The sequence below is a fragment of the Eutrigla gurnardus genome (genome assembly GCF_963514095.1).
Source record: "Eutrigla gurnardus genome assembly, chromosome: 2".
Classification (NCBI taxonomy): domain Eukaryota; kingdom Metazoa; phylum Chordata; class Actinopteri; order Perciformes; family Triglidae; genus Eutrigla; species Eutrigla gurnardus.
This window is the reverse complement of record NC_139916.1, coordinates 15539646-15565446: the sequence shown is the minus strand read 5'-3', so window position 1 is coordinate 15565446 and position 25801 is coordinate 15539646. Positions and strand designations below refer to the sequence as shown.

The 25801-nt window shown below is 44.2% G+C and overlaps 1 protein-coding gene across 2 annotated transcripts in view; it reads left to right on the top strand.

The window, feature by feature from the left end:
• Positions 1-25456, top strand: part of plxna1b (plexin A1b) — a 174228-nt gene extending 148772 nt beyond the window's left edge. The window contains exons 18-32 of one of the 2 annotated variants that reach the window (XM_084038176.1): positions 154-390; positions 1852-1995; positions 3168-3402; positions 7271-7413; positions 8808-9064; positions 11711-11777; positions 13851-13997; positions 14418-14577; positions 14980-15083; positions 15576-15672; positions 18337-18527; positions 20585-20754; positions 20894-21106; positions 21199-21349; positions 21723-25456. In XM_084038176.1, the coding sequence (XP_083894302.1) occupies positions 154-390; positions 1852-1995; positions 3168-3402; positions 7271-7413; positions 8808-9064; positions 11711-11777; positions 13851-13997; positions 14418-14577; positions 14980-15083; positions 15576-15672; positions 18337-18527; positions 20585-20754; positions 20894-21106; positions 21199-21349; positions 21723-21818 (2412 nt within the window). In that variant the 3' untranslated portion in view covers positions 21819-25456. Of the gene's footprint in view, positions 1-153; positions 391-1851; positions 1996-3167; positions 3403-7270; positions 7420-8807; positions 9065-11710; positions 11778-13850; positions 13998-14417; positions 14578-14979; positions 15084-15575; positions 15673-18336; positions 18528-20584; positions 20755-20893; positions 21107-21198; positions 21350-21722 lie in introns of both variants that reach the window. The other variant, XM_084038175.1, reaches the window with a different exon arrangement.
• Positions 25457-25801: the final 345 nt, after the last annotated feature.

Here is a 25801-nt window from a genome sequence, read left to right as displayed (position 1 = left end):
TTAATCTCTCATAATGCATATGCCTGTCTCAGCTGTTATACTTTACACAGTCTTTTGCGTAATCATTTAAAATGTCTTTAAATGTTCCTTTTTGTGATTGGAAATCTCTCCCCTATTTTAATTTCCTCTTATCGCCTCTCCTTTCTCCACTAGAACTGCACGGTTCTCAACAACACCGTCATGGTGTGTCTGGCGCCCTCTGTGGCCAGATCGGACAAAGGCTTCTCGGAGTCGGGCAGCAGCCCTGATGAGATCGGCTTCGTCATGGACGACGTGCGCTCCGTGTTGGTGGTGAACGAGACTTTCAGCTACCACCCGGACCCTGTGTTCGAACCTCTGAGCCCCTCGGGCATGCTGGAGCTGAAGCCCAGCTCACCACTCATACTAAAGGTAAATTGCCTTGTGCTCTTAGCATTGATCTGTTTTGGCCTTGTCTCTATCTGGCTTTGTTTTACATCCATCACATCCCTTCTCTCTATTCTCTTCTAGACTTTTCTTCCTTTTCAGCTTCCTTTCTCTAGTCCTATTCTCATGTATCGACTTTTCTCCTCTCTTTGTGTCTTCTAGTCATCTTGTGTTTCTTCCCGTTTCCTTTCTTGCGTCACCTTTCTCATTTTATTTCTGGTCTTCACAGTAGACCAGGCATGATTGTATGGAAAAAGTGTTCAAATAAATCTTGTAAAGGTGTGGAACAAATGTCTCAAAGATTGCTAGGTCTCCAGGGGCAAAGGTTAGCTGAGTGTTTGCTAACACTAGAAGAGCAGGAACAGCAGATAGCAACTGTTCAGTGTTGTCAGCAATGTTAAAAAGCTTGACCTCACATAACTGATAAGAGGCTGACAGGCATTTGAAATAATTTGCTCGAAACATTCCTGTACAGACATTTTACGACTTCCTTCCTCTTCCTTTGAGCTTTCTTTCAACACAGCCGTCTTTCAGATGTGCTTCCACCTTGAAAGATGTTATTTCTTCGCCCGCTGTCTCAAATTGGGTTTGGAGACCTTAAAGAAAAAAAAAGTTTCTTTCAAAACACCCCCCTTTAAAATCAGGTGCAAAGGAAGGTAATGTTTATGAAGTGGATCCATGCATTCCTGTGCCACCTGCTCAAATTTGTATCAGATAACGTCTGAAGAGAGACGTCATCGCCCTGTTTACTCAAAGCCATAGAGGTATACGCATTTCAATGCAGACTGCATTTATAAATGCTTTGCCCCACCCACCCTCACTGTCTTTTGTCATTCCACCTCTCCCCCTGAACTTCAAAGCCTTTGGAGCGAGAGCGGAAATTATCGTGCAATTTCATGGAAAACGAAAGCCTTTTTTCTCTCCACCAATCAGGGCGGAGTTTTAGAAATGAAGAATCACGCCTTTCTCCCGTGTAACTTTAAATATCATTCTATAATGAAAAAGCTCTGATTGCCCCGCCGTGCTCCGGGTAGAGAGTCGCCGGAATATGCAGCACAGAAACGGCATCCTATTAAGTAATTGCAGAGCAAAATTAAGCGTTTATCGAGATTTTTCCAGCAATTATTTCCTCCGTCTCTGCAAAGCACAGTGAGTTAGGATGAAAGGGTGGGAAGGTGGAGGTGGAGAGGAGACGGGGGATTGTCTGTACAATGTATTTACTTCCCAACACAGTTTGACTTGTACTGCCCATATCCACCAGATCTGGATCATATCATTGAATTGTTGATTTGGCTAAATTTGATTACAATTTACCTTTTTGAATCGAGAAGAATATCATAGACTTAGTGATTTGTTCGGAAAAGTATAATGTGAACATATAATGTGGACGTTCTCATATTTTGGGCCACCTCAGACTTTAAAACGTGTGTGTGTTTCTGTTTCCAGGGTCGTAACCTAATTCCTACAGCAGCAGGAAACGCTAAGCTGAACTACACGGTGCTGATCGGGGACACACCCTGTGTTCTCACGCTGTCTGAGAGCCAGCTGCTGTGTGAGTGGCCCAACCTGACCGGAGAGCACAAAGTCACTGTGAGTAAAGCTTGGACGTTTGTTTCCATTGCTGCTTACTTGTTCCCTTTAAGTCACACACAGAGCAAAGCATTGGGCCATCCAGAGCAAAACCTCACACAAAACCTGAAAACGAGCATCATCCTCCTCCCCACATTTTATATTTCTGAAGTACCTTTTCCCATCATCCTACTTGAGTTCATTCCTTGCCACCTCTGGAGCATCTGGCATTCACATTGCTTTCAGACACGTCTTCTTCTCTAGCTCTTGTTCTCTCCCTGCCATTTCCGCCGTGCTATTCAACCCCCTCCCCCCCTCTCTCTTTATGTCAATCCACTTCCTGCCTTTTTCCTTCATTCATCTCATTCTTCCCTCCCCATCCATCAAACATAAATCTCTTTAATGACTCCAGATTTCTGTTCCCCATTCAAATAGCTGCACGCACACAAACACACACATTCCACCGTCGGCGGTGTTTGCAACTGTATTTATGTCTTAGAAGCTTTTGATCGGTCTCGCTTGGCTGCAGCCTCCTTGGGATTTGAGCGGTATTGATATTCAATAGAAACCCCCAAAAAATGGCTATTGGGCATGAGGGGTCTGTGTCTATTTTTACCCTCCTTCATTTGGTATTGCATGGATGTAAGCCAGTTGCAGAGCGAAGAAAAGAAAGAAGAAAAAAAAGAAGGAAAACTGGGGGGAAAAAACCATATCCCATCATATTTTTTTTATCCACATGTTCTGCAAGTCGGTACTGTTTTGATGCGATACAGCTGAAAGTCAGATGTGTGTGACTGTGTATACTCATTTCACTGGTTCCAAACATGGCCCCGGGGTACAGATGTTGCCTCCCCCGACCCAGATATAAAGGGATTTTGAGGGGTTTTGGTCTGCGCCTGGCTCAACACATCACAGCTTGGTTTGACAATGTAAATGCAATTTGGTATTTCAAAGTGGCACCTTGCAGATTTTTATATATATATATATATATATATATATATATACTGGATTTAAAGTGGTTGTGACCGGGTGTAGGCCTGTCTGATCTGTAGGATTTTCATGTTATGCAAAGTACACAGCTCTAATTTTGGGAACAGCATCTAATTAAATGTTTAAACTTTATGTCACCCTATATGAAAATGGTTTCCAGCTTCAGCTTCTCAACTTTTCCTGTTTGTGTGCATGTCTACTAGGTGCGTGTCGGAGGCTTTGAATACTCACCGGGGACCTTGCAGATCTACTCGGACAGCCTGCTCACTCTGCCTGCCATCATCGGTATCGGCGGAGGCGGCGGCTTGCTCCTGCTGGTCATCATCGTGGTGTTGATTGCTTACAAGAGGAAGTCGCGGGATGCCGACCGCACCCTCAAACGCCTGCAGCTGCAGATGGACAATCTGGAGTCCAGGGTGGCCCTCGAGTGCAAGGAAGGTGAGTTTGGACAAAAGCTGGTCATAAGAGGGTGATGCTAACCCCTCAAACCCCCCAAATGACTTCATAATGCTTGGATTCTCCTAGTTTCTCTTCATCTGTAACCCATTTCCCCCCCAAATAACTCCCACGTCCCCAAATAACTTTCTGTAAATCACTGCAGCCTCAAAAGCTGCACAACTCCCATTCAATACTTGTTTCCATTTCTCTCTTTGCTTTCACTCTCTATGTCTCCCTCCCTCTCACTGCCAACGGTCCCCTGCTGTTAGGTGGCGTGTGTGTGTGTGTGTGTGTGTGTGTGTGTGTTGGTGTGTTTCCAGAGGAGTACTTTGATCTGAGCCAGCCACCAGATGTTGGCTCTCCACCCCATGAGAGCGCTGCCTGGCTGGCCTCGCTACCATCCACGCTGAGAGAGGAAGGGAGAGATGGAGGTTAGATAGATAGAGGGGCACGGAGGTGGGAAAGTGAAGCATAGTAAGGGGGAGAGGGGTTTGGCAACGACTGAAGCAGGGGGCAGAGAGACTCACACACCAGTACATTAGCATATATTCTTTTGGCAGGAAACGGCATAGATCCGGTGAGAGTCTACTGATGCCGTTACTGGTTTGTCTGGCAGGAGAACGAGAAGCAGATGGGGAGAAAGAGAGAAGGAGAATACTGATAACCATGATCATCAGAATACATTTGTATTAGAGAGCACTTCACTTGTTGCACGACTTTAGTAAACCTCAGATAGCACCACATAAATGTACTGTGTGTACAAGTAAGGGTGCATGTTTGGGGTTTAGGTCAGATCGGTCTGCACTGTCCAGCACTAAAATGTAGAAACATCTAAATATTAGCTCACTGACAGATAATCAGCATTTTAACAACAATGTAAGATTTTATTTCAATGAATATGGGGATATTAAAGGGTATTACAGTGGCTGAACTATCCTGGCGTCCCTTTATTATGGACCGTCGTTGTCTAGTAAATGTAACCTGGTTCCAGAGCTCTAAATGTGTCCAGTTTGTTCAGCAAATCAAATATAGTTGTGGTGTTGTGGCTCTGGTGTTGGTGAAACTGTTGGCCAATCAGAGCTTTGTAGGCATGAATAGAAATCATCATCTTCCTCTATGGCTTGTTATTAACTCAGCGACATTCATGGGAAACAAAAACCAAAAGGGCATGAGATTGACTATACAGGTTGATGTAAATCGTTTTAAAGAAGTAACAACATTTTAAACTATAAAATTGAACCGCTCCTAGCAACCACTACTCCTGCAGGATGCATCACTTGCTACTGATTAGGGCAGAGGGCAAAAATATCCCCTCCTCCAACAAATAAGTTGTCAGACTTATATTTATTCAGAATGAATAAAGTGAAATGGCAGTATAATCGGATTATCAGTCTTTTTAAAGTCGCCCCCTGAACTGTAGTTAAGTGTTCTGCTCAGGGGATGACTTTGCAAGTGTGCACTTCACACCGCTCCCCTTAACACACAACTCTTGTTGTGCTGCTATTTTGCAACTTCTCACAAACGCACACACACTCACACACACACACACACACACACATAAACTCACACAGCAGGTCAAACAATGATTGGCTGGAATGTGTGGCGGAGAGTCCAGGTGCCCTGACCCTGTCTGTCCCCCGCTGTCACCACTGTCTGGAGGACGACAACAGGATGGATGGAAGGAGGGGGGGCGGAGTAACGGGGATAAATAAGGCAGACACCTTGTGTGTGGAGAAAGGGAGAGGAGGTGGGCACCCAAGATGGTGGATATGAAGATTAGGTAAGAGGGGTAGGAGATAATATGAAAGAGAGACTTTTAAAAAGGAGGGAAAGAAGCAGGTTTATATGAGGATATAAGGCAATGATGCTGGATAAATATTTGGTGGCGTGAAAAGGAGGGAAGTCATTATAATATGTGGAGGGGAAACAGCAGGTAGGTGGAGTGAACTCCTTTTTTTTTTTAAGAAAAGTCCTGGCGAAGAGAGCAGCAAACAGAAACGGAGCAGATGAGCAAAAATATTGAAAAAGAAATGAATGAAAGAGTCGTGTGGCAGGGTGGAGAGGGGAAAAAAAAGACTGATTAGAGATGCAGAGAGAGATGGATGGCGTGAGTGAGCCAAACAAACAGAAAGACGGAGGGATGTGAGCAGAGGAGAGGCAACCATAGGGGAGAGAGAGGTGACCTCTAAGATGTCACTTTGAAGGGAAGAAAGAGGGAAAAAAAGAGATAGGAAGCGAGGGATAGGGTGACACAAGCCATCTGTTAGTCTGGGCTCCGCTTCGTTATTTGTTTGGGTGGTGTATCCATGTGTTGGTGTATTTTGGGTGACACTGCAGGGCACACACACACACACACACACACGCACACACACGAGTTAATGGAACCTTAAGCTGTATAGTTTTTATGTATTTACAACATAGAATAAAGGTAGTGCAGCAAAAAAAAAGATCTGCACCGTTTTATGGTAAGTGAGTGAGGGAATGGATTTGGTCCCATTTCTCCCTCTAGATGTGACTCGTGAAGCCACTGGAGTATACAGAACAGGGTCAGAACACACACTCGCCGGGAATGGGAAATGTGTAAAAACACTGACACATGCGCTCACATTAATCATCTGGGCACTAGGTTGTGTGTTCAGCTGTGGGGCAAGACAGGGAAAAGTGTGTGTGTGTGTGTGTGTGTGTGTGTGTGTGTGTGTGTGTGTGTGTGTGTGTGTGTGTGTGTGTGTGTGTGTGTGTGTGTGTGTGTGTGTGTGTGTGTGTGTGTGTGTGTGTGTGTGTGTGTGTGTGTGTGTGTGTGTGTGTGTGTGTGTGTGTGTGTGTGTGTGTGTGTGTGTGTGGCTGCTGGAGTAGAAGCGTGTGAGGTGGCAGCGTGTAATGTGTGTGTACTCACAGGCTCATGTTCCCGTTTGCACTTCCATCCTGAACTCCCCTCCAGCCACTGAGTACCACAACACTTTCCTCTCCCTCCCTCCCTCCCTCCTCCCTCCATCTTTCTCTCAGCGCAGAGCGATCACACAACGCTGCTTTCCACTACTACACCTTCGCTTCTCCTCCACACGCCTCCATCTTTACCTCGCTTTCACCTGCGTTGCCCTTTTTTCTACTCTAAAACACGCCGTCACTGGCAAATGAGACGAACTGAGGCATGAATAGTCAAATTCAAGATAAAGACTAGCTGTGGAGTTGATTTCAACTTTTTGCAGGTGTTTTAAGTTTGATCATCCTGCACTATGACCATATCTCTTCCATTCGTTCTTCTCTTTGGTTTATCCCTTAAAGGGATAGTTCAGGTGTTTTGGTGGGAGGAGGTACTAATCCAGACTATGGATAGGCTGCTCATTCAACCCCACTCCAAAACACCCGGACGATACCTTTACATGTTTGAAGTCTTAATGTCTCTATTTTTGGGAAACACAATAGTCATTACTTTAACTACCTATTAAATTGGAGGATTTTAGCAATAGCACTAATTCCCAACTGTCACATTGACATAAATGCTTCTACTCTACTCGTCTCGCCAGATGATTAAATACAATAGAGTTTTCAACCTACATTCATTCTAACCATTCCTATTCCGCCCGTAAAACCTTTTCTGCACATGAAGGAATGTGTTTCACACGCATAGAAGCAGTTGTTGTAAGTGATGAATAACTACCAGAGCGAGTAAAACGGGTCATTAAGTGTCTTCAGATGAGCAGTCCGTGTTGGGCCACCGCTCACAGAATGCTAAATGGAATCAAGATACCTGTGTAGACATGTTTCAATTCTGTGTGATTTAATTCAATATTATTGTCACTTTGAACAAAACCTGCAGTAAGACCACCACCGTGGTATATTTCTAACCCTTGACTTGTCCTCCCTCCAGCGTTTGCGGAGCTTCAGACCGACATCCACGAACTGACTCAGGAGCTGGACGGAGCAGGAATCCCCTTCCTGGACTACCGCACCTACGCCATGAGAGTCCTCTTCCCTGGGATTGAAGACCATCCTGTGCTCAAGGAGATGGAGGTACGGGTCAGTAGAGAGCGCGCCACTCACAGTCACACACACACACTCGCACACTCACTTAATGAATGGAAGTTCACCACAGTAACACCACAACAACTGGGAATCTAAGAGCACTGTGTGGAAATCTAAGATACCGTTTGTTAGACGAAGGAAAACCTCTAGAAAAATGTAAACTATGCCAATTAAGAGACATTTAAGACTTGATTTGGTCAGTTAAGTATCTCCATTATATTAGAGGTGGAGTATTTGAATGTGTACCAGAACTAGTAACTAGAAAAATAACTCCAGCTCCAGTTTGACCTAATGCAGTGAAGGGACAGTTATTTTGGGGGGGAGAGGGCGATGTCCATGCTCCACTAAGACTTGGTACAAGTGATAAATTGCCTCTACAGGACCAAGCCTGTTTGAGGCTTCTAAAAAAAAAAAAAGCAGTGTTCACACGTTCAATAAAACACTCTCACCTCCACTAATCCCCTTTCTCAAGATGCAACACTAGATCACTCACATGAAGCCAGGCCGCGCAGACACCGTAACGCAGTATGCACTCGTACTTCCATCATTCCTCCCTATGCATTAGACTCTCACACATACATCACATGGAAAGGCACGCCGGCGCTCCGCTGACATGCATGCGTGGCGGCGGCTGCAGGCAGGGGGGGCGGCCACAAGACACGCGGTATCTGCCCGCGCTATCAACTGTATTCCAAGGGGATGGCGTAGCGCGACATTGGATTTTCATTTGTATGGCTCAGGCAATCACAGGCCACAGTAGTGCGCTAGCAAGCAGATCAATTTCTTATTACAGCATGAAGCTCACATTCTCACTTCAAACCTCCGTCGCTCTCAGAGGGGGAGACGTGGCCCTTGCTTTGAGGGAAGACGGGAATCGGTGGAGAGGGGTGGCAGTGAGGAACGGGGGGAGGTAAAGGGGGAGATAAAGGGGGAGAGAGAACTGGGGAAAAGGGGAGAGATCATTGGGATGATATCAAGTAGCAAAACAAGAGTGTGTCTAACATTCCTCATTGTCACATACTCATGAATTCATTTCTCAACTAAAACTCACATCCTGCTCTTTATCCTGATCTAAACCTCTTTTTCTGCCCCTACCTCACTCTTTTCTGTACCTCCCTCCCTCTAATATTATGCCCTTTTCCTTGCTTGTATTCTTTTCTCTTATTCCTCCTTCCTTTCACATCTCTTATATTTTCTAACGTTCCATCTCTCTCTTACTCTTCCTCTTTCTCCCCATCATTTCCTGCTCCCTATACACTACCTTCCTTCCCTCCATCCATGCCTCTCTTTCATTATCTCTTCCCCCCCATGTCCAACCACTGCTACCACCACCCCATCACCTCATACACTCCCCATCATCACCTCTTTGCCATCCTCTCCAGGTCCCCGCTAACACGGAGAAGGCCCTGACGCTGTTTGGCCAGCTGCTGACCAAAAAGCACTTCCTGCTGACCTTCATCCGCACTTTGGAAGCACAGCGGTCCTTCTCCATGCGCGACCGGGGCAACGTGGCCTCCCTCATCATGACGGCGCTGCAGGGGGAGATGGAGTACGCCACGGGCGTCCTCAAACAGCTCCTGTCTGACCTCATCGACAAAAACCTGGAGAGCAAGAACCACCCCAAACTCTTACTCAGGAGGTAAGGCAACAGGGAGGGGAGAGAGGGTTTTTTTTTGTTATTGATTGTTACTATACCCTTTTTAGTGTGCCCTCTTGTTGTCATGGCAGCAGTAATGCGCTGGCAAACCCAAGCAGATAGTTAGATTCATTATGACGCTGAAAAAGGAGGAGAAATAATGACCAAATGATATCAAACAGAAGATTTTGCTCCATGAGAATGTCTAGTGATTTTTCTCATCCATCTGAAGTGATGGAGCAGGAAGTGGACTGGACTGTAGCTTTTAAAAGGCCCGTGTGACGTTACCTCGTCTCTCTCTCAACCTTGTCCCTGTCAGAGAGGATTACACCCCTGAGCACACACACACTCTCCCAATGGAGCCGCAGTCACACACTGCTCGCTCCTCTCTCACACACACATTCAGGGTAAGGTAGAGAGGGGAAAGGTACGAGGGATGGAGGTGATGTAGGGGGAAAGAAAAGGAGGATTTACAAGGGAGTGTGGGGCGCGGAGAGAATGGAGCAGGGTAAGATGTGCAACAGTGGAGGGGAAGAATGAGAGGTGAGAGATGAAAAAGCAGAGGGAGAAAGGTGGATGGAGCAGAGGGAGGAAGAGAAATGGTGATTGACAGAAAGAGAGGGCAAAATGTCTTGAGGGAGACCTTCGAAAGGGGCCGGAGGCAAATTGATGGAAGGAGAAACATGGGGGGAGGGAGAGAAGAGGAAGGAAGAGAAGAAAGACTGCAGGAAGGTGCTATATGGTGAGAGGGACGATAGGCGAAGGGAGGAAGAGCAGGAAAGATGAGCGACTGCAGACAGACGGGCAGGAAAAGATACACGTATTTAAGGGAAGACACAATTAGAGGAATGGCCTGTCTCCAAATAAATTGGAATTAGACATTAAATGATAAAAAAGTTACGTATTTTATTTCTCTCCTCCTTCTCCTCTGAGAGATATTTAATTAAAAATCTAATCAAATAAATGGCTCTCAGCCAGTGTGCCTGTGTGAAGCCTTTTCCAATCCCCTCTTGGGGCGTACGGTCACAACACGCTGTCCCTGCTAACTACACTAGCCTCGGGAGCTGGCGTTAATAAGCTCGGCAATTATTACACTTGGTTCACCCTGGTTTGGTCTTTTTTTTCTTCCCTGCAATAGATAGACTTTAGAACGTTCTTATTTTTAGACGTGTACACAGAAAAGCAAAGGATTTAATAATCTGCTCCCATGTGGATTAGCATCCCCTATGGTAAATGTACTCTTGCAGTGGGTGCATTTGGTGCGATTTCCGTAATACGTGGTTAAAAAAAAGTTGTAACGGCGAGGTTCCCCCTGAACGAGATGATGATACAACGTCGCCCACCACCTGACAAGGCCAAAGGCGTGTTCTGTCCAGGTGTATTTGCCTCCATCATCTCCCATCCCTCCGTTCCCCCGTCGCCACATCGTTCATCCGCTTGTTTTTGCTGACAGCCGTGAAAGAAGAAAACCGCTACACATACATCAAACAACAGTCAAACAGGGAGGCTTGCGGAAGCGTAGGAGTTCACGTCTCATTTTCCGCTACAGGCCTTCGCTAGTTTCACATTGGCCTAGTTTCCCCTGTATGCCTTTTATTCTCACACTATTCCTCAACTGTCTCAAAGAAGTGAACTCATATGCTAAGTTGACAAGGAGATATCTTGCTACGCTGTCGTTATTCAACAGAATATGCCTTCCTTCACCTTTTTGCACTTTGCGCCCCACTTGTGACACAAAGACTAATATTGAGAAGAAGTATGGGAATGTGACCCAGTTAGACAACCCAGTAACTGAGCAGAAGGCTTCTCCTCCATCTTAGACAAAACAAGGAACGGGTAATTAAGCAGCCTTCCTGTTTTTTTTTCTTAATGTGAAAGGGAATGATGATGGCAAGCGAGGGGGTAAATCTGAGGACGATGACAGAGAGGTAGAAATAATCCCCCCCCCCATGCCCTCGGAGCTGGTCTCCCTTTCAGCTCTTTAACAAATTAGACGCCATCGTTCCGTTAATTATAATGCTTTTTAATCGCTCTGTTTTCATTCGCCGGTCGTTCACGTGTGCGGAGGTTCCCCTCATTACACGGCAGGTTTGTGATTAACGAGAGAAGTTAGCAAATTATACTAACTGCTGTATTTTTAATGAAGACGAGTGGGGTTGTTTCGATTTGGGAAATTTGTGTGTGTGGGGGTGTTTGTAACAATGGAAGAAATGGAGGGGTTTGTTTTGCCAGGTTAATTTGTTTGCATGTGACGACGGGGCAAGCGGAGGGGAGCGAGGGAAAGGGCTCGGCTGTTAGAAGGCTAACCGCGTGACTGCTGATAATGCTGGGTGTTCCCTTTGATGTGGGAGCGCGTCTTTAAATGCCGTTTCTCCCCTCATGATGAAAGTGTTGGTTTATGCCCAGAGATCGTAGCCAGAAGGAGGGGAGGGAAGGGGAGAAACGGGGGTGGAGCGCAGCGCTATGACAAAACGTCCCAATGTCTTGTGCAGAGGTTTATGTGGCGCTTACAAAAAAGAAAAGTAATTTTAGTTTTCCTTCTCCTTCTTACTCTTCATTCCTTCTTCATTTTCTTTTTCTATTATTTCTCTCTCTCTCATGCTCGCCACTCTCCTTTCTCCTCCCCGTCCTTTCATCTCTCTCTCCCAGGACGGAGTCAGTCGCTGAAAAGATGCTCACCAACTGGTTCACCTTCCTACTTTACAAGTTCCTCAAGGTAAAATTGTCACACACACACACACACACACACACACACACACACACATGAACACAACTTTTGAAGCCATACTAACACCACTGCTGTTTGAGAATAGAACGTTTCCTCACTAACACACACACACGTACACATGCACACACACTCCCAGCTGCAGCATTTGATAAGGCAGAGGCAGCAGGCTACCTATCTCTTACCTCTGCCTTTCATGTGGTAAATGCTCCTTTTCTCAGAATTGAGGAAACTACAGTCTGAAGCGCTGTTCAGACACAGCTGGTCCCGTTGTTGTGATCGCCGCAGTCCCTCGCAATAACCTGTCCTCTCTTTGTGTCCCTCACTGGATTCTTTTACAGCCAGGAAAGTGTGTGTGTGTGTGTATGTTTCTGTGTGTGTGCCTGTGTGTTTGTATCCCCCTTCAGAGCTTTGAGGCTTAGCAAAAGAGGAAGGCAGAGATCTTACACAGCTGCGTTCTTTCATTTCTCTGTCTGTCCGTCTCTGCGTCAGTATGTTTGCTTTCTCTTTTTGAATCCCTCTCTCCTCTGATATGAAATCAGAGAGTCATTGAGGCTTAAACTGTGCTAAATTCTTGTGTCCGCACATGCATTCTCTACATTCGTACGTCGCTGCAGCTAATCAGTTAGCGGCGGGCCCCCCTAAAGAACCCGCCAGGACCGCCCGCCCCTCGAGGGGCTCCCGGTTAGCATCTGTGTGCGAGCGTGTCCCTTTTGGATGCGCATGAATGTGCGTGTTTTGGCTCAAAACTTGACAGCCAGAATTGGGTTCAGAGACGAGGGAAAGGGTTACCAGGGAAACGGTTGGGGATATTTTATAACTGCGTTTTTTTTATTAACTTTAGACAAGACAAAAAACGAGGAGAGAGCGGAAGGGAAAGGTGGAAGAATGTAGAGAGAAGACGGTCGGGAGCGGTCAGGGAGGGGTGAGAGGAAGTGTAGAGGATGTGAAAAAGCAACAAAGAGAGAGAGGAATGGAAAAAATGAGGACTGAATGCTTCGGCTTACTGTAGCTACTAGCAGCAAGGTTACCAACCTGGGCTTTATCTAACTGCAATGCTCCTGACCTTTCAGGGGTCATTTAAGGGAAAGGCCTGGAACAATTTCAAGGTTCAGCCAGGTGTGAACAGAGATAGGTAAAGGTCAAACAGTTGTTAAAAGGGAGGAAATCGATGAAGCTAAAGGGAAAAACATCTCTATCTATTTCCCTCTCTCATGGGTTTTATTGCTGTGAAAAAAGACTAATTCAAACAACTGTATTTATTCAAGTTTCTCGCCCAGAAGTTTTTATCAAGCTGACACAGTAGAATTATCGTGGTGAGGATATCCTGAGTGTGCGGAGGGGTATTCAATCTGCAGCCACACCGCTAGATGCCACCAAATCCTCCACACTGTCCCTTTTTTAAAGAGAAGCCGATAAGTTGTACGAACAGGCGCCGCTTAGTTGGCAGGCCATCAGTACGAGTGAGTGAAGGCGAGGGAACGGGAGACGGGAGCCCAACCTCCCCGAGCTCGTTGCCTGGTTGACACGTCTCACACACAAAGTGCTTCTCCCAGCGTTTTTCAGCCCTCAGTCGTTAACCTTCGATTAACTCTTCCATCAATTGCCACTCATTCATACTCACAGTCTCTATGATTTCGTTCTTGCTCACTCACTCACACACATACACACAAACAGAGATTTACAAAGGGTGTTATTCCCCAAAGAAGAGACACTGGGGAGATGCTGGAGTGTGTGTGTGAGAGTGAAAATGGTGGGTGTGTGTTTTCTCCGTCAGTTAGCCAACACAGGCCATGGCCTCGTCCTTTACTGCTCCAGCTGTGGTCGGCTTAAAGGAGATTAGAAATATAATTGGAGAATTGCTCAGCAAAGCTATGCACTTTTTTTGCTATTGTAAACTTTTTTTTTTTTTTTTGCGGGTTACGTTTTTGCACGGTTGCATTCGTTGCTCGCATTTTAACAATCTGTCTTTCTCCCCCTTTGACTTCTTTCATCTATCCCCTTCTCGCGTCTCACTTCCACCCGTCTCCCTCTTCTCCCTCCCTCTGTTGCCCTCGTTCGCAGGAGTGTGCCGGTGAGCCTCTCTTCATGCTGTACTGCGCCATGAAGCAGCAAATGGAAAAGGGGCCGATAGACTCGATCACAGGAGAGGCCCGTTACTCCCTCAGTGAAGACAAACTCATCAGGCAGCAGATCGACTACAAGACTCTGGTCAGTACACATGCTTGACACAAACGCTTGGACCACACATTTGGTGTCAAAGGATCAAATTGATCAGTTGAAACAGTACATTGACATGGATTTAATGTGTGGCCAGTGTAATCAGGCTTAATTTTGCAGTTGTTTGCATGACTGGTAATCTACAGCTCCAGAAAATAGCCTTTGAGGCTCATGTCATAGGTGAAAACAAATGGGACGTCTAATTCTGATGAAACACACTTTTAATGGTAATAAAGAGCTGCATGTGCACTGTTCCGCTGTTGAATATTGATTTTAAACTGCTGTTCGAAGTCGTTGGCAGGTCAAAAATCACCACATGGTCACGCTTCCACACATTGATAGTTAATACTCCGAGTCTGTGCTGACTTCCTGGGCTAAATGTGGCCTGACCTCTGACCCCTGCCCCTGTAGACGCTGCACTGTGTGAACCCAGAGAATGAGAACGCTCCAGAGGTGACTGTGAAGAGCCTGAACTGTGACACGGTCACACAAGTGAAGGAAAAGCTGCTGGACGCTGTTTACAAGGGCACGCCGTACTCCCAGAGACCAAAGGCCTCCGATATGGACCTGGGTAAGGAGAGGGGAACCTGTCTCACACACACACACACACACACACACACACACACACACACACACACACACACACACACACACACAGACAGTATACACTCCAAGCACAGGTGCACTACCACAGGGGGTAAAGAGGGAATTAGTTTAATGGCTATCTGAAGTAGATGGGGCCTCTAGAGAGGAGAAGTGATTCTGTACAAAAATTAACTCAAAGTGACCAAAATGATGCATTATACCCATTTTAATTTCCACTCTGCATCCTTAGGAACTTGTTTGAAGGGGGGAGATTTATTAATAAGTGTATCCATATACATTTCATGTCCAATCCATCTCTGTATTTCCTCATATTAAGCAAACCTACACGGGCTTAACTGTATCTCCTACGTGTGTGTTCTTGTGACAGAATGGCGGCAGGGTAGGATGGCTCGCATCATCCTGCAGGACGAGGACGTCACCACCAAGATAGACAATGACTGGAAGAGACTAAACACCCTGGCTCACTACCAGGTACTCAAGCACAACATAAATCTGAGCCCTAAATGTTTTATTGGCTTATTTATCTTCAGGTGGGTTGTTTATGTTGGGATGTGACATGTTGTGGTTGCGCGTCCCCGGCGTTGGACGTTGAGCGGCTGTCTCCATCTTGTTGTGGCGAGGATGAACGACGGAACAACAGCGACCACAATGGAAATAAGACTTAAAGACTTTATCCCTGATCATTTTCTACACGCTTGTCTTTTTTCTACCATATTGTGTCAAAGCTGAAACAAGCATTTTCTTGTTCGAACAACAACCCCTCCTTGATTTGGAGGCAAATTATTGTTGCATTGGTGCCTCATTGTTTTGGGTACTTTGCTGCCCATTGTGAAATGTAAATGCTTATTTATTCACATAATGTAGCCATTCGTTTGAGCACAATGACTGTTTGAGTGGCTGGACTCTAATCTTGCTGCTGGACATTTGATGCGGCGCTAACTGATCATGAAAATGCCGTTTCAGGTGACAGATGGCTCAGTGATCGCCCTGGTGCCCAAACAGAACTCAGCCTACAACATCTCCAACTCCTCCACATTCACCAAGTCCCTCAGCAGATACGGTAAGAGAGGAAGTGTGTTTGTGGGTGTAAGTGTATGTGTGTGTGTGCCCTAATATCATAATACCTGCAAATGTATTTCTAACAAGATACCAATAAAAGCAAAATGCCTATATTTAGGGCTGTTCGATTTTGCCCAAAAATAAAATCCTGATTTTCTTCTTTCAAAATCCGATTTTCGATTACGATTATTTTGTGAAATGACTAAAGGCAAAGAAATTATTTCAAATATGTTGTTTTTTATTGAACATTTTGCAAATAATTTCCCCGTTTGGGATTTGAGTTGAGACTTCTTGTAGACCTCTTGTAAACAAACAAAAAAAACAATCCCTTTGGGATTAAGAGAAAAACCTCACTTTCACATGTATCTTAAGGTGTGTCCATTAAAGAAAAATGATGAATAATGTTAAAAGAATTTTCTCGTAAATGAATAAATTCACCCAAGGAGGAGATCGGAGACAAAAGTAGAGTCGACGTCTGACTTTAATCTTGATCAAGAGGAGCGGTTACGGTGCAACAACGTATGAGGATGCTACAGAGAAAGTGCTCAAATCAATGTTTTGACTTGAGTCTTTTAAAGGCACAGGAGATAACGCGTCATTGAAAACATGTAATACAAGACATCATATGCACAGGGCCCCTGATAACGGTTAGCTGTTCTACAGGATAGCTTTAGGGCCTGTTTAGGTCATCAGTAGAAATACTAAAATCATTAACAGTTCAGCGCATATGTACCAAAGTCATGGACAGTTCAATATATGCTTTAAGGCATGGGGCCTCCTAAGACATGGGACCTCAGAGGTCACCGTGGATGCTAAAGTCGTAAAAATACTGAGACCCCTAAAGCTCTAAAATAAACAGAGAACACTAAAATCATGTGGTTATACAAAATTCTTGTATAACAAATAACAATAACAAATAAAGTGCAGAACTTTAACTTAACTAAAAAATCGATTTTAAGATTTTCACGTTTTTAACATCGTCCTAACGACATAATCGCGATTACGATTTAAAATCGATTAATCGAACAGGCCTACCTATATTACTATATTCCGACTTAATTTTCAAAAATATAATGTTTCTTAGAGGATCGTATGTTTTTGTGAATCCCCCCGTTGTTTCAGTGCCTATAGTTACTTGCTGGATGTCGAGCGCTTTATACAAACACATGGAATCCACGTATACATAAATCTCAGGAATCACACGAATAAAAAGAAGCACATAAAATAATCCACCTGCACTGTTTTGGACACATGATAGCAGGAGGTTAATAAGGCTCCCTGCACTGTTTATGTCCAACATGTGAGCAGGGCAGAACTGTAGTGGAACCGGTGCTGAACCAAGGTGCACTTACACCGCTGTGTTCGGGATCGTTATAAAACCTCTAAGAGAAGGACTACTCTATGTTTTTGTTCTGGGCTTCTTGCTTAATTCTTGCTTTTAGGTTGTAGGAAGTCCTCTTTACAAATAGTAGTCATTTTGTGGTGTACGTGGAGAAACACACCGTGCTGTAATCATTCATGCAGACGGACAATGAAACATCCCCCTGAGCAGCAGTCGAATAAGAATAGAAGAATTCAGTCATTGGTAAAAGAAATTGGCAGCTTAGCATCAAAATGTGCACAACAATGACTATAATAAGTTTGCATGTTAAGGTGTGTTTCTTATGCAACGCTATTCTTAAACCATCACCATGGAAACAGAAGCTTAGAGTGCAGTGAGCACTATTGGAATTGGATCTGACAAATCGCAGTTTAAACCAAATCATTTCAGTTGTTTGGGGGCCAAAACTATTTTAAATGTAAATAATACATTTGGTATCTGGGGAAAAAAAAAATATATATATATTATTGAAGGAAGGAAGTAAAACATCAATCCAACTTTTGAACGCCAGTAATAGATTATTTGTATTTCTAAAATGTGTGATGGAGATGCATTTTTATGCCCAAAAAAATCTGATACAATCGAGATGCGATCGGACACATTCTTTTCTCCAGGAAGTGTCGCTGAGCTCTGCCACCGTGACCTACACACAAATCCTCCCTCACACCCCCGTGGCCCTTACTCTGTACTCCCCTGGTTCACACTCTCTCCTGACATTTTGAACCTCTCAATCCTTTTCCTGTTTTGTCACAGCTGTGACAAGCATTCAAACTGAAAGCGTGACGCTCCGTGTCACAAAATAGGAGATCACTGTCCAACAAAGGGGGGAGGGAGGGAGCGGGAGGGAGGGAGTGACAGACAAATTTATTCTGGAATGAAAGAGTGACATGAGTAGAAGGAGCTGTCAGAAATACTTTTAACTTCACACAGAGATTTTGCTCTGTGGAGCTGCTTCTGATTTCTTATTTGTCTGTTTTTATGCTTCATTTACTTCCCCTTAAAATGGCCATTAAGGTACAAATGAATTCTATATTTTTTAAGCTGCTTGATATGTTTTCAGATTATATTTATAATGTATTAACACCTTTGCCTTCTCACACACATCACAATATTACAAAACAAGCTCCAGGACAGCAGTTCCTCACACCACCGTGCCTCTGAACTTCCTCGCTCCCCGCTTCCCTCCTCATCCCTGGATGCCTAAATAAAAGAAAAATCCATCATCATTAATGTTATTTTTGCCCTCAACTCAACCTTCATGTCTCCTCTCCCGCCTGCTTCCAGAGAGCATGCTGCGGACAGCCAGCAGTCCGGACAGTTTGCGCTCCCGAACGCCCATGATCACCCCCGACCTTGAGAGCGGCACCAAACTGTGGCACCTGGTGAAGAACCACGACCACTCCGACCAGAGGGAAGGGGACCGGGGGAGCAAGATGGTCTCTGAGATCTATCTGACCAGACTGCTGGCCACCAAGGTATCTGGATGCTGTGTATTTACACACACATACGCTCGACACATTCTTCATCCTGATAACCAGTCTGGCAGATCCCTGTCATGTAGCCCACTTCCAGCAGCAGCCTCTACCGCTGACCTTTGTTTGGTGGTGGTCTCAAAGCTCATTAACATTTCCATAACCTTTTTCGCAAAGACACACATATGCACAGGAATTAGTGTTTGTTTCTTAATTAGGACGCTGACCTTTGACTATTGAGCTGTTGGGTTGGTGTAACTGGGCCCTCTATTGGTGGCCTCGGGGCTTTCAGGCCCGGGTCTTATCACTGAGATCATTACTCACCACATTCCTCCAAGTCCTCCAGACCATAGTGTTCAGCAGCGTGTCGTCAGATGATGATCTGAAAGATTATTCTGGATTCCATCTGTTTTCTGTTGAAGTCCTGGAGAAACCTCCCTGAGTTCACTGTTATTGAGTTTCCATCTCCATTGAAATGTTTTGTGGAACAGCATTAGCAACATGGAGACTAGTTTATATTCTGTTGTAGCTGCAATGTAGCAGATACAGTGTTGGCATCGCTTCCTGAGTCTGGAGCGGTCAAACAACTTTGGAATATTTGAGCAGCTGGTTGGAAAGGAAATAACCATTATCTGCAAGATTATGTTTATTGGGGGACAGAGCCCAAATACATCACAGTGGCTGCTAGGACAGTATTTAGATCCTGGAAAACACCCAGAACTAGAGGGGGGGCATGATAGAAGTGGCTTCATATGAGTGTATGCTTAACAAGTTGAATAACAGTAACAGGAGTAAAAGTTGGGATCCTTTTTGAACTTATATTACACTGATCGATAAACCTCATAAAGAGATGGTATTTAATTGATATATTTTGTCTTTTTCGTACTTTCTGTTGTGGTTTCTGATGCCAATAAGAAATGTCTTACAATATGATACATGTTTTATGTTATAAAGCCATGATAAAATCAATAACAGAAGATAGTATTTAAATTAGAAATGAATCCTTCAGTTTTGCCTCATTAACTTAAACAGAACTTCAGCACCAACTCAAGAAAGGATGGAAAACTGATCAAAACCGTCTTAGAAGGCAGCGACATGGAGAGGTGTCTGCTGTAATTTGGCAGCTCTTCCTTCACATTCATTCCACCAGACCTTATACACAGAAGACACATGGACTCCAGCTGTTTGGGCCAACAACACAAACACACAGCAGCGACAGAGTCGACAAGGCATTTGTCCTCATTTGCCAGTTCAAACAACCTCGGTGACTCAGCTCACCCTGATACTTCCTCTCCCCTGATTTTTCAGTCGTTAGCTGTAGATTTCCATTGTTCCAGCTCCAGTTAGGAAAGTGCAAAGTTAGCAGCAACAGTGCAGCTTGATTTGGGAAATACAGACAACAGAGGGGAACTTAGAGCGCTGCGGTTCATTCTTGTTTATTACAGCCCACACACTTTAGAAAGCTGATCTGTGGATGTGTAAATGAGGACAAAACTGCACATTCAACTTCTGGCTGGTTTAAATCAGGTTTTGTGGAGAAAAAAAATGTGGCCCGGATGCTTGAAGATGGAAAACAATGCTTGGGGGAAATATCAAATTGTTTTAACTTCAGAGAAGTTTGTGAGGATTCAGAATCTTGGGAGTTGTGTGTAGCGGTTAAAAAAAAAAAAAACTTGCTTAACAGCCTCGGGCTGAACTCACATTGGACCCCAACCTAAATACTGTAAAGAACACGGAGCACTCAGCACCATCACAAACTCTCAGAAAGTTGAAGTAATAACAGCAAAACACAGTCATCCTCCTGCTGACAGCCAGATCATCCTTAGCAGAGAGTCGTATGCAGGCAGAGGCTGTTTTCAACGGTGTTCTGTAGCTTTACGTTCCTGTTAACGCACACAGGCTTATCCTTATCTCTGTTAAACCTTGTGTACCCTGATAGGCTCGCATAGGTTGGTGTTTATAAAATGCACAGAATGTGGTCTAGTTTGTTTTCATGATGATTTAGCACATTTCAGAATTGGGACATAAAAGACTAAGCCGGTGTTGGTTCTCTTGCTCAGGGGACGCTCCAGAAGTTCGTGGATGACCTGTTCGAGACCATCTTCAGCACGGCGCATCGAGGAAGCGCCCTGCCGCTCGCCATCAAGTACATGTTCGACTTCTTGGACGAGCAGGCGGACAAACACTCCATATCAGACTCTGACGTACGGCACACTTGGAAGAGCAACTGGTGAGTTTGTGTGTGCGTGGGGTTAAAGGGCATCACTGGTTTGTGTTTCATTAATGTCTCTAAGCTGCGGTGTGGCTCAATGTACAGTATATCTTTCATCATGTTGCTAACCCTTCCTCTACTCTCTCCGTCCTTCCAGTCTTCCTCTGAGGTTCTGGGTGAACGTGATCAAGAACCCCCAGTTTGTCTTTGACATCCATAAGAACAGCATCACCGATGCGTGTTTGTCCGTGGTGGCTCAGACCTTCATGGACTCCTGTTCAACATCGGAGCATAAGCTGGGGAAGGACTCGCCTTCGAACAAGCTGCTCTACGCTAAAGACATCCCCAACTATAAGAACTGGGTAGAGAGGTACGCCAACACACGTTTCAGTTGTTTTCTCCTAAAAGCTGTTTCTACGTCGAGTTTTGTCGAGATCTAAACGGCCTCTTTTCTTTCTCCAGGTACTACTCTGACATCTCCAGGATGCCGGCCATCAGCGACCAGGACATGAGTGCCTACCTGGCGGAGCAGTCGCGCCTGCATGCAAACCAGTTCAACAGCATGTCAGCCCTCAACGAGATCTACTCCTACATTGTCAAGTACAAGGACGAGGTGAGATATCGAGATGTTTCGTTATCTTACCGACGCACTTTGGAGAGCCGTTATTTTTTGTCATATGAGGGTTTGTAAGTGTGTTTATTGTATTTGATAATCCTGGAGGTTAGTCCAGAAAAGACTCTTAAGAAAAGCCAGGCTGATTGTAAAAAAACGTATTTCAGTTAACCCGAACAGTTAGTGTTAGTGATAATGTAAGGCCAACTTAACAAGACAACCAGGCCTTTATTTAGAATGAGCTTTTCTTCTTAATTTCCCTTGTTTGGGAAGAACGACTCCAGATTTTGAAAGCAAAAAAACAAGCACATTGTGACACCAACTGACCTTGATTGCGACTCCCTCCCTCCCCCCCTCCCCTATCTGTCTTCAGATCTTGTCGGCTTTGGAGCGGGACGAGCAGGCGAGGAGACAGAGACTGAGGTGCAAGCTGGAGCAGGTCATCGACACAATGGCTCTGAGCAGCTGAGGACCGTCCAGCGCCTCCATCTCCTCCTCCTCTTTCACTCCTCTCCATCCGTCTCTCTTCCTCGCTCTTCTCACCCAGACGACAAACAAAACTCCAACCCCCAACAATACGACAGACGAACTGCAAAAGGACTATAGCAGAATACTGCAAAAATGGGGGGGTTCGGCAGAGATGGGCGGGCCTGTGTACGCTTACATGTGTATGTGTGTGTGTGTGTGTGTGTGTCCTGCAGCCCCATACAGCGTGTGTGGGCTCGTGTCCGTGTGAGAGACCACGACACGAGACGTGTTCACACATGCATACAAGGAGAAACATGTCAACTGACAGCATTTGATTATTGTGGATGTTGGTGTTTGTTGTTTGCTTGATTTTGTTTTCAGGAGTTTTGTCGCGATGAAAGCGTTTGGTCAGGAAAGAAACAATGGAAGCCCGGAAAGAAACTCCATGTGCGGTATCATTGGCAGAACGGACCAATCTGTGATGAGCCAATGGAGAGCGGCTCGCTAGGTCATGTGACTCCAACTGGCGTCACGGTTTTAAAAGATGTTGGATTTTCTGTTTCTTTTTTTTTTCTTTTTGTATAGATGTAATCAACTGCCCACTCTCTGATCTCTCGCCACTTGTATTACTGCTGAATTTGCACAATTTACAGAAACGTTACAAAGGAAGACGATATAGATATTATATATAAATACAGCTACGTTTTTAAAGAAAGATTAGGGAGAAACCATTTTTGTTGTTTTTCATTTTATTTTAAACCTACAAACGATTAAAAAATGACAACGGTTAAAACACGATTTGATATCTCAAGAGCAGAAGAGAAAAAAAAACAACGTAGACGAAAAAAAAAACAAGAAAAAGAAACAAAAAAGTCGTACTGTGCCATGTTTTCTTTGAATGTTGTTTAGTGCAAAGACATTTTGTTAGATGGAATGTGCTACCGTATGATTTTTGAAATATGAACTTGCCTAGTGACTGAAAAGAAACGATGAGATCCTTGACGAAAACGACACAACGTCGTCCGCCTTCTCGAGCCGGGACAGTTCACGGTGTCGTGGTGATGACATGAAGTTGCTGTTGTCTCAAAATTCAATCAGTGCAATCGTTTGGTTTCACACAACCAAATACAAACTCACAGGATTGTTGCTTTTTCTTCACGGCTACGTTTAGTATCCGGCGCCGCGGCCGGTTCTGTTCACCGAGGGTCAAGAAGTGACGGTTGAGCGGATCTTATTGTAGTAACTGAACAATGAAGTAGATACATTGCACTACCTGGAACCATGCCCTGATACCACGTAGCCCCCATATCTGACAGTGAGGGTCCCGCAGGACCTGAGTTGGTCTTCATGCCCCGCCCCCTTTAAAGGGTCATCATCTAACACAGTCCTATTAGAGCAAAGCCAAAGTCTTGGTGCTCTCAGACGCTGTTTACTTCTTCAGGAGCGACAGTGAGGTCAGGTAGAGCTTAGCTGAGCCCCTCGGTGGTGAAACAAAGTGGGAAAAGCTGGTTTCAGCGTGAAGCCACTTTTTATTTTTATTTCTCAATGTTAGCACCCAAATAGAGGGACGAGAAAAAATATACCAATCATTCTTTCCACCTCTTACCTATCTATTTGAGACATGGGTTTAAGCTTTTCTCCATGTGGGAGGGGGGTATACACAGATGGAGAGGTGTGACACCTCTCTATCATTAGCTACTAAAGGCTGAGTAATCCTCCCCTTAGCCTGCAGCTCTTGTTTCAAAACTAGCCTATTGCCATGTGTGGCTTAAGCTTTTTTTATTTTGTTTTTATTGCTCTCTTAAGAGGATTCCTTTGTTTCTCTTTTTTGAAGTCAGGGCTATTGACTTTGTGGTGAGAAATAATGTTTTCCGATTATTATTCTTTTTCTGCTTGCCGAAAAACCAAACTGTGGTCTGTATAATGTTTTCGTTGATGTTTTCATTTGTAAATTGTATGCTTTTTCATGATGAACAAAAAGCTGTTTGCCATTTTTTTGTAATCAGGTTTGGTTTTCATTTTTCTGTTTGTTTGTTTTTTATTGTCTTATTTTCAACATGTAAATTGTACATTTTACGGTACACAGAAGACAAAATTATCTTCGGTTTTGCCTGAAGTTGAAGTACTCGACCGGACTTGAGGTTTATTTTCCTGATCGCAAGGATCAAAATGAAATTGTTGCATCAGATGAGCATCTGTGTCTTTGTGATGGAAATGTGACTTGCTGCTTTAACTCTTGTATCCTTGTTTTTCTATCAAAACATTAGGGCTGTCATTTTATGCTGATCATAAATGCTGTCGCTGTTCATTTTTATGCCAGGTTCCTTAAAAAAAAAAAAAAAAACGAATCAATCTCCTCTTACATCCAGGAATAGTGAAGCACACCTCCCAAATTAATGTCAACCCACCATTGTGTTTACATAACTGGGATGTTGTATTGCTTTTATGAGCCTAGTTCAACTGGATTCCTGTGGGGAAGTGATGGTTAACTCTACCTACCAAACACAATCTGGAGGGACCACTCGGCCCATGTCGGGATAGAAATGTCTTGGCTACACACATTAAATTATTTCTGTCAGAATAATCACTGCAAAAATCATGCTTTAGCCCACATACAAACATTCAGGACATGTTTTCTTTTACAGCCGAGTTGTTTCCGCATTTCGTACATTTTGGTGCAAATAAATGGCTGCTGAGGGCGGAGCTCAGCGGTTCTTTGAATGATCAGTATGAGCACAATGTCGGGACAAATCCAGGCGTTTTATTTTAGTTTTTTTAAAGAACGCTGTCAATTCATTCTCAGGTCCATGCTCCATTTGTGTCGTATTCTGCTTGTAATTTGGTCGAGGGCTGAGGGAGTTGGCTAGTTTTTTTCTTTGCATGGCTACTTGCCTTTTAGATTGACCCGCTTGGATGCAAGTTTGGACGCATCTTTAGAGAACCTTCCCAGTCGCCACCGTTTCGTGTGATAATTGACTCGTAGTAATTGTTGTGAAGGTGGTATACAGCATGTCTGTTGTCAACGAGTGTTTGGTGTCATCAGCAGGAAGAACGCATCAGCTGACTTGTCACAAGAACAACACGCCGACTGTAGTTTGACGGACAGCCGTCGGGGTTTGATGCCGTTTTTCTGTCAAATCCAAACAAATGAACAAGTTCTGCACTGGCTTCAGCGTGAGCCGTCAGCACATTGTCATATATGTCATGTTTAATTCTCAACTCTTTAGACATGCTTAGTCACACTTTTGCCTTTCCAAAAGAACATAGTCGAATCAAAATGCAACTCCTGGCATCATTCAGTTTTCAGTTTTTTCTCTTTTTTTTTTCCTGCTTTCTTCCGATTCTGAAAAAAATCAGTAGTTGTCCTTTTTTTTTTTAAATGGAAGTTACGTAGAATCCAAGGCAAGGCAAAGCAAATGAATTTCAGACACAGTTGGCAAAGGAATTTTAATACTACAATAACTCTAATGCATTTTTAGAGTTTCAGACTTGAAGCGACTGTCACAAGTTTGCAGGTTAACATTCATTGTGTAAATATTCTGTTATTTCCTATTTTGCAGATTTACTACTTGTAAATAAACACGCATCAAGGAGAGATTAAACATTTTTTGCTAAATAAAATGTGGCTTGGGATTTCTATTTAATGACTTAAATAATGACCGTTTTTACAGACGAATGGAGTAGTCATGCAGGTTTATTATTATATGTCCTAATAATGGCATTTAATTAATAAGGACATCGTGTACATAAGGTTTATGATTCCACACCTCACTCCTTATTGTTACAACTCTCCTTCCCACTCATTTTTATAGATTGTCCAATCATCTGTCAATCTTAGAAGAGATGCTCATCATCATCAGTGACCAAGGTAAGTCTATGCAGTATTATATGTATGTATTATTATACCTAACTAACTCAAAATTGATAAACGAGACAAAGACTTGGTCACATCAGAAAGTGGGACAACGAAAATAGTAGAAAAGT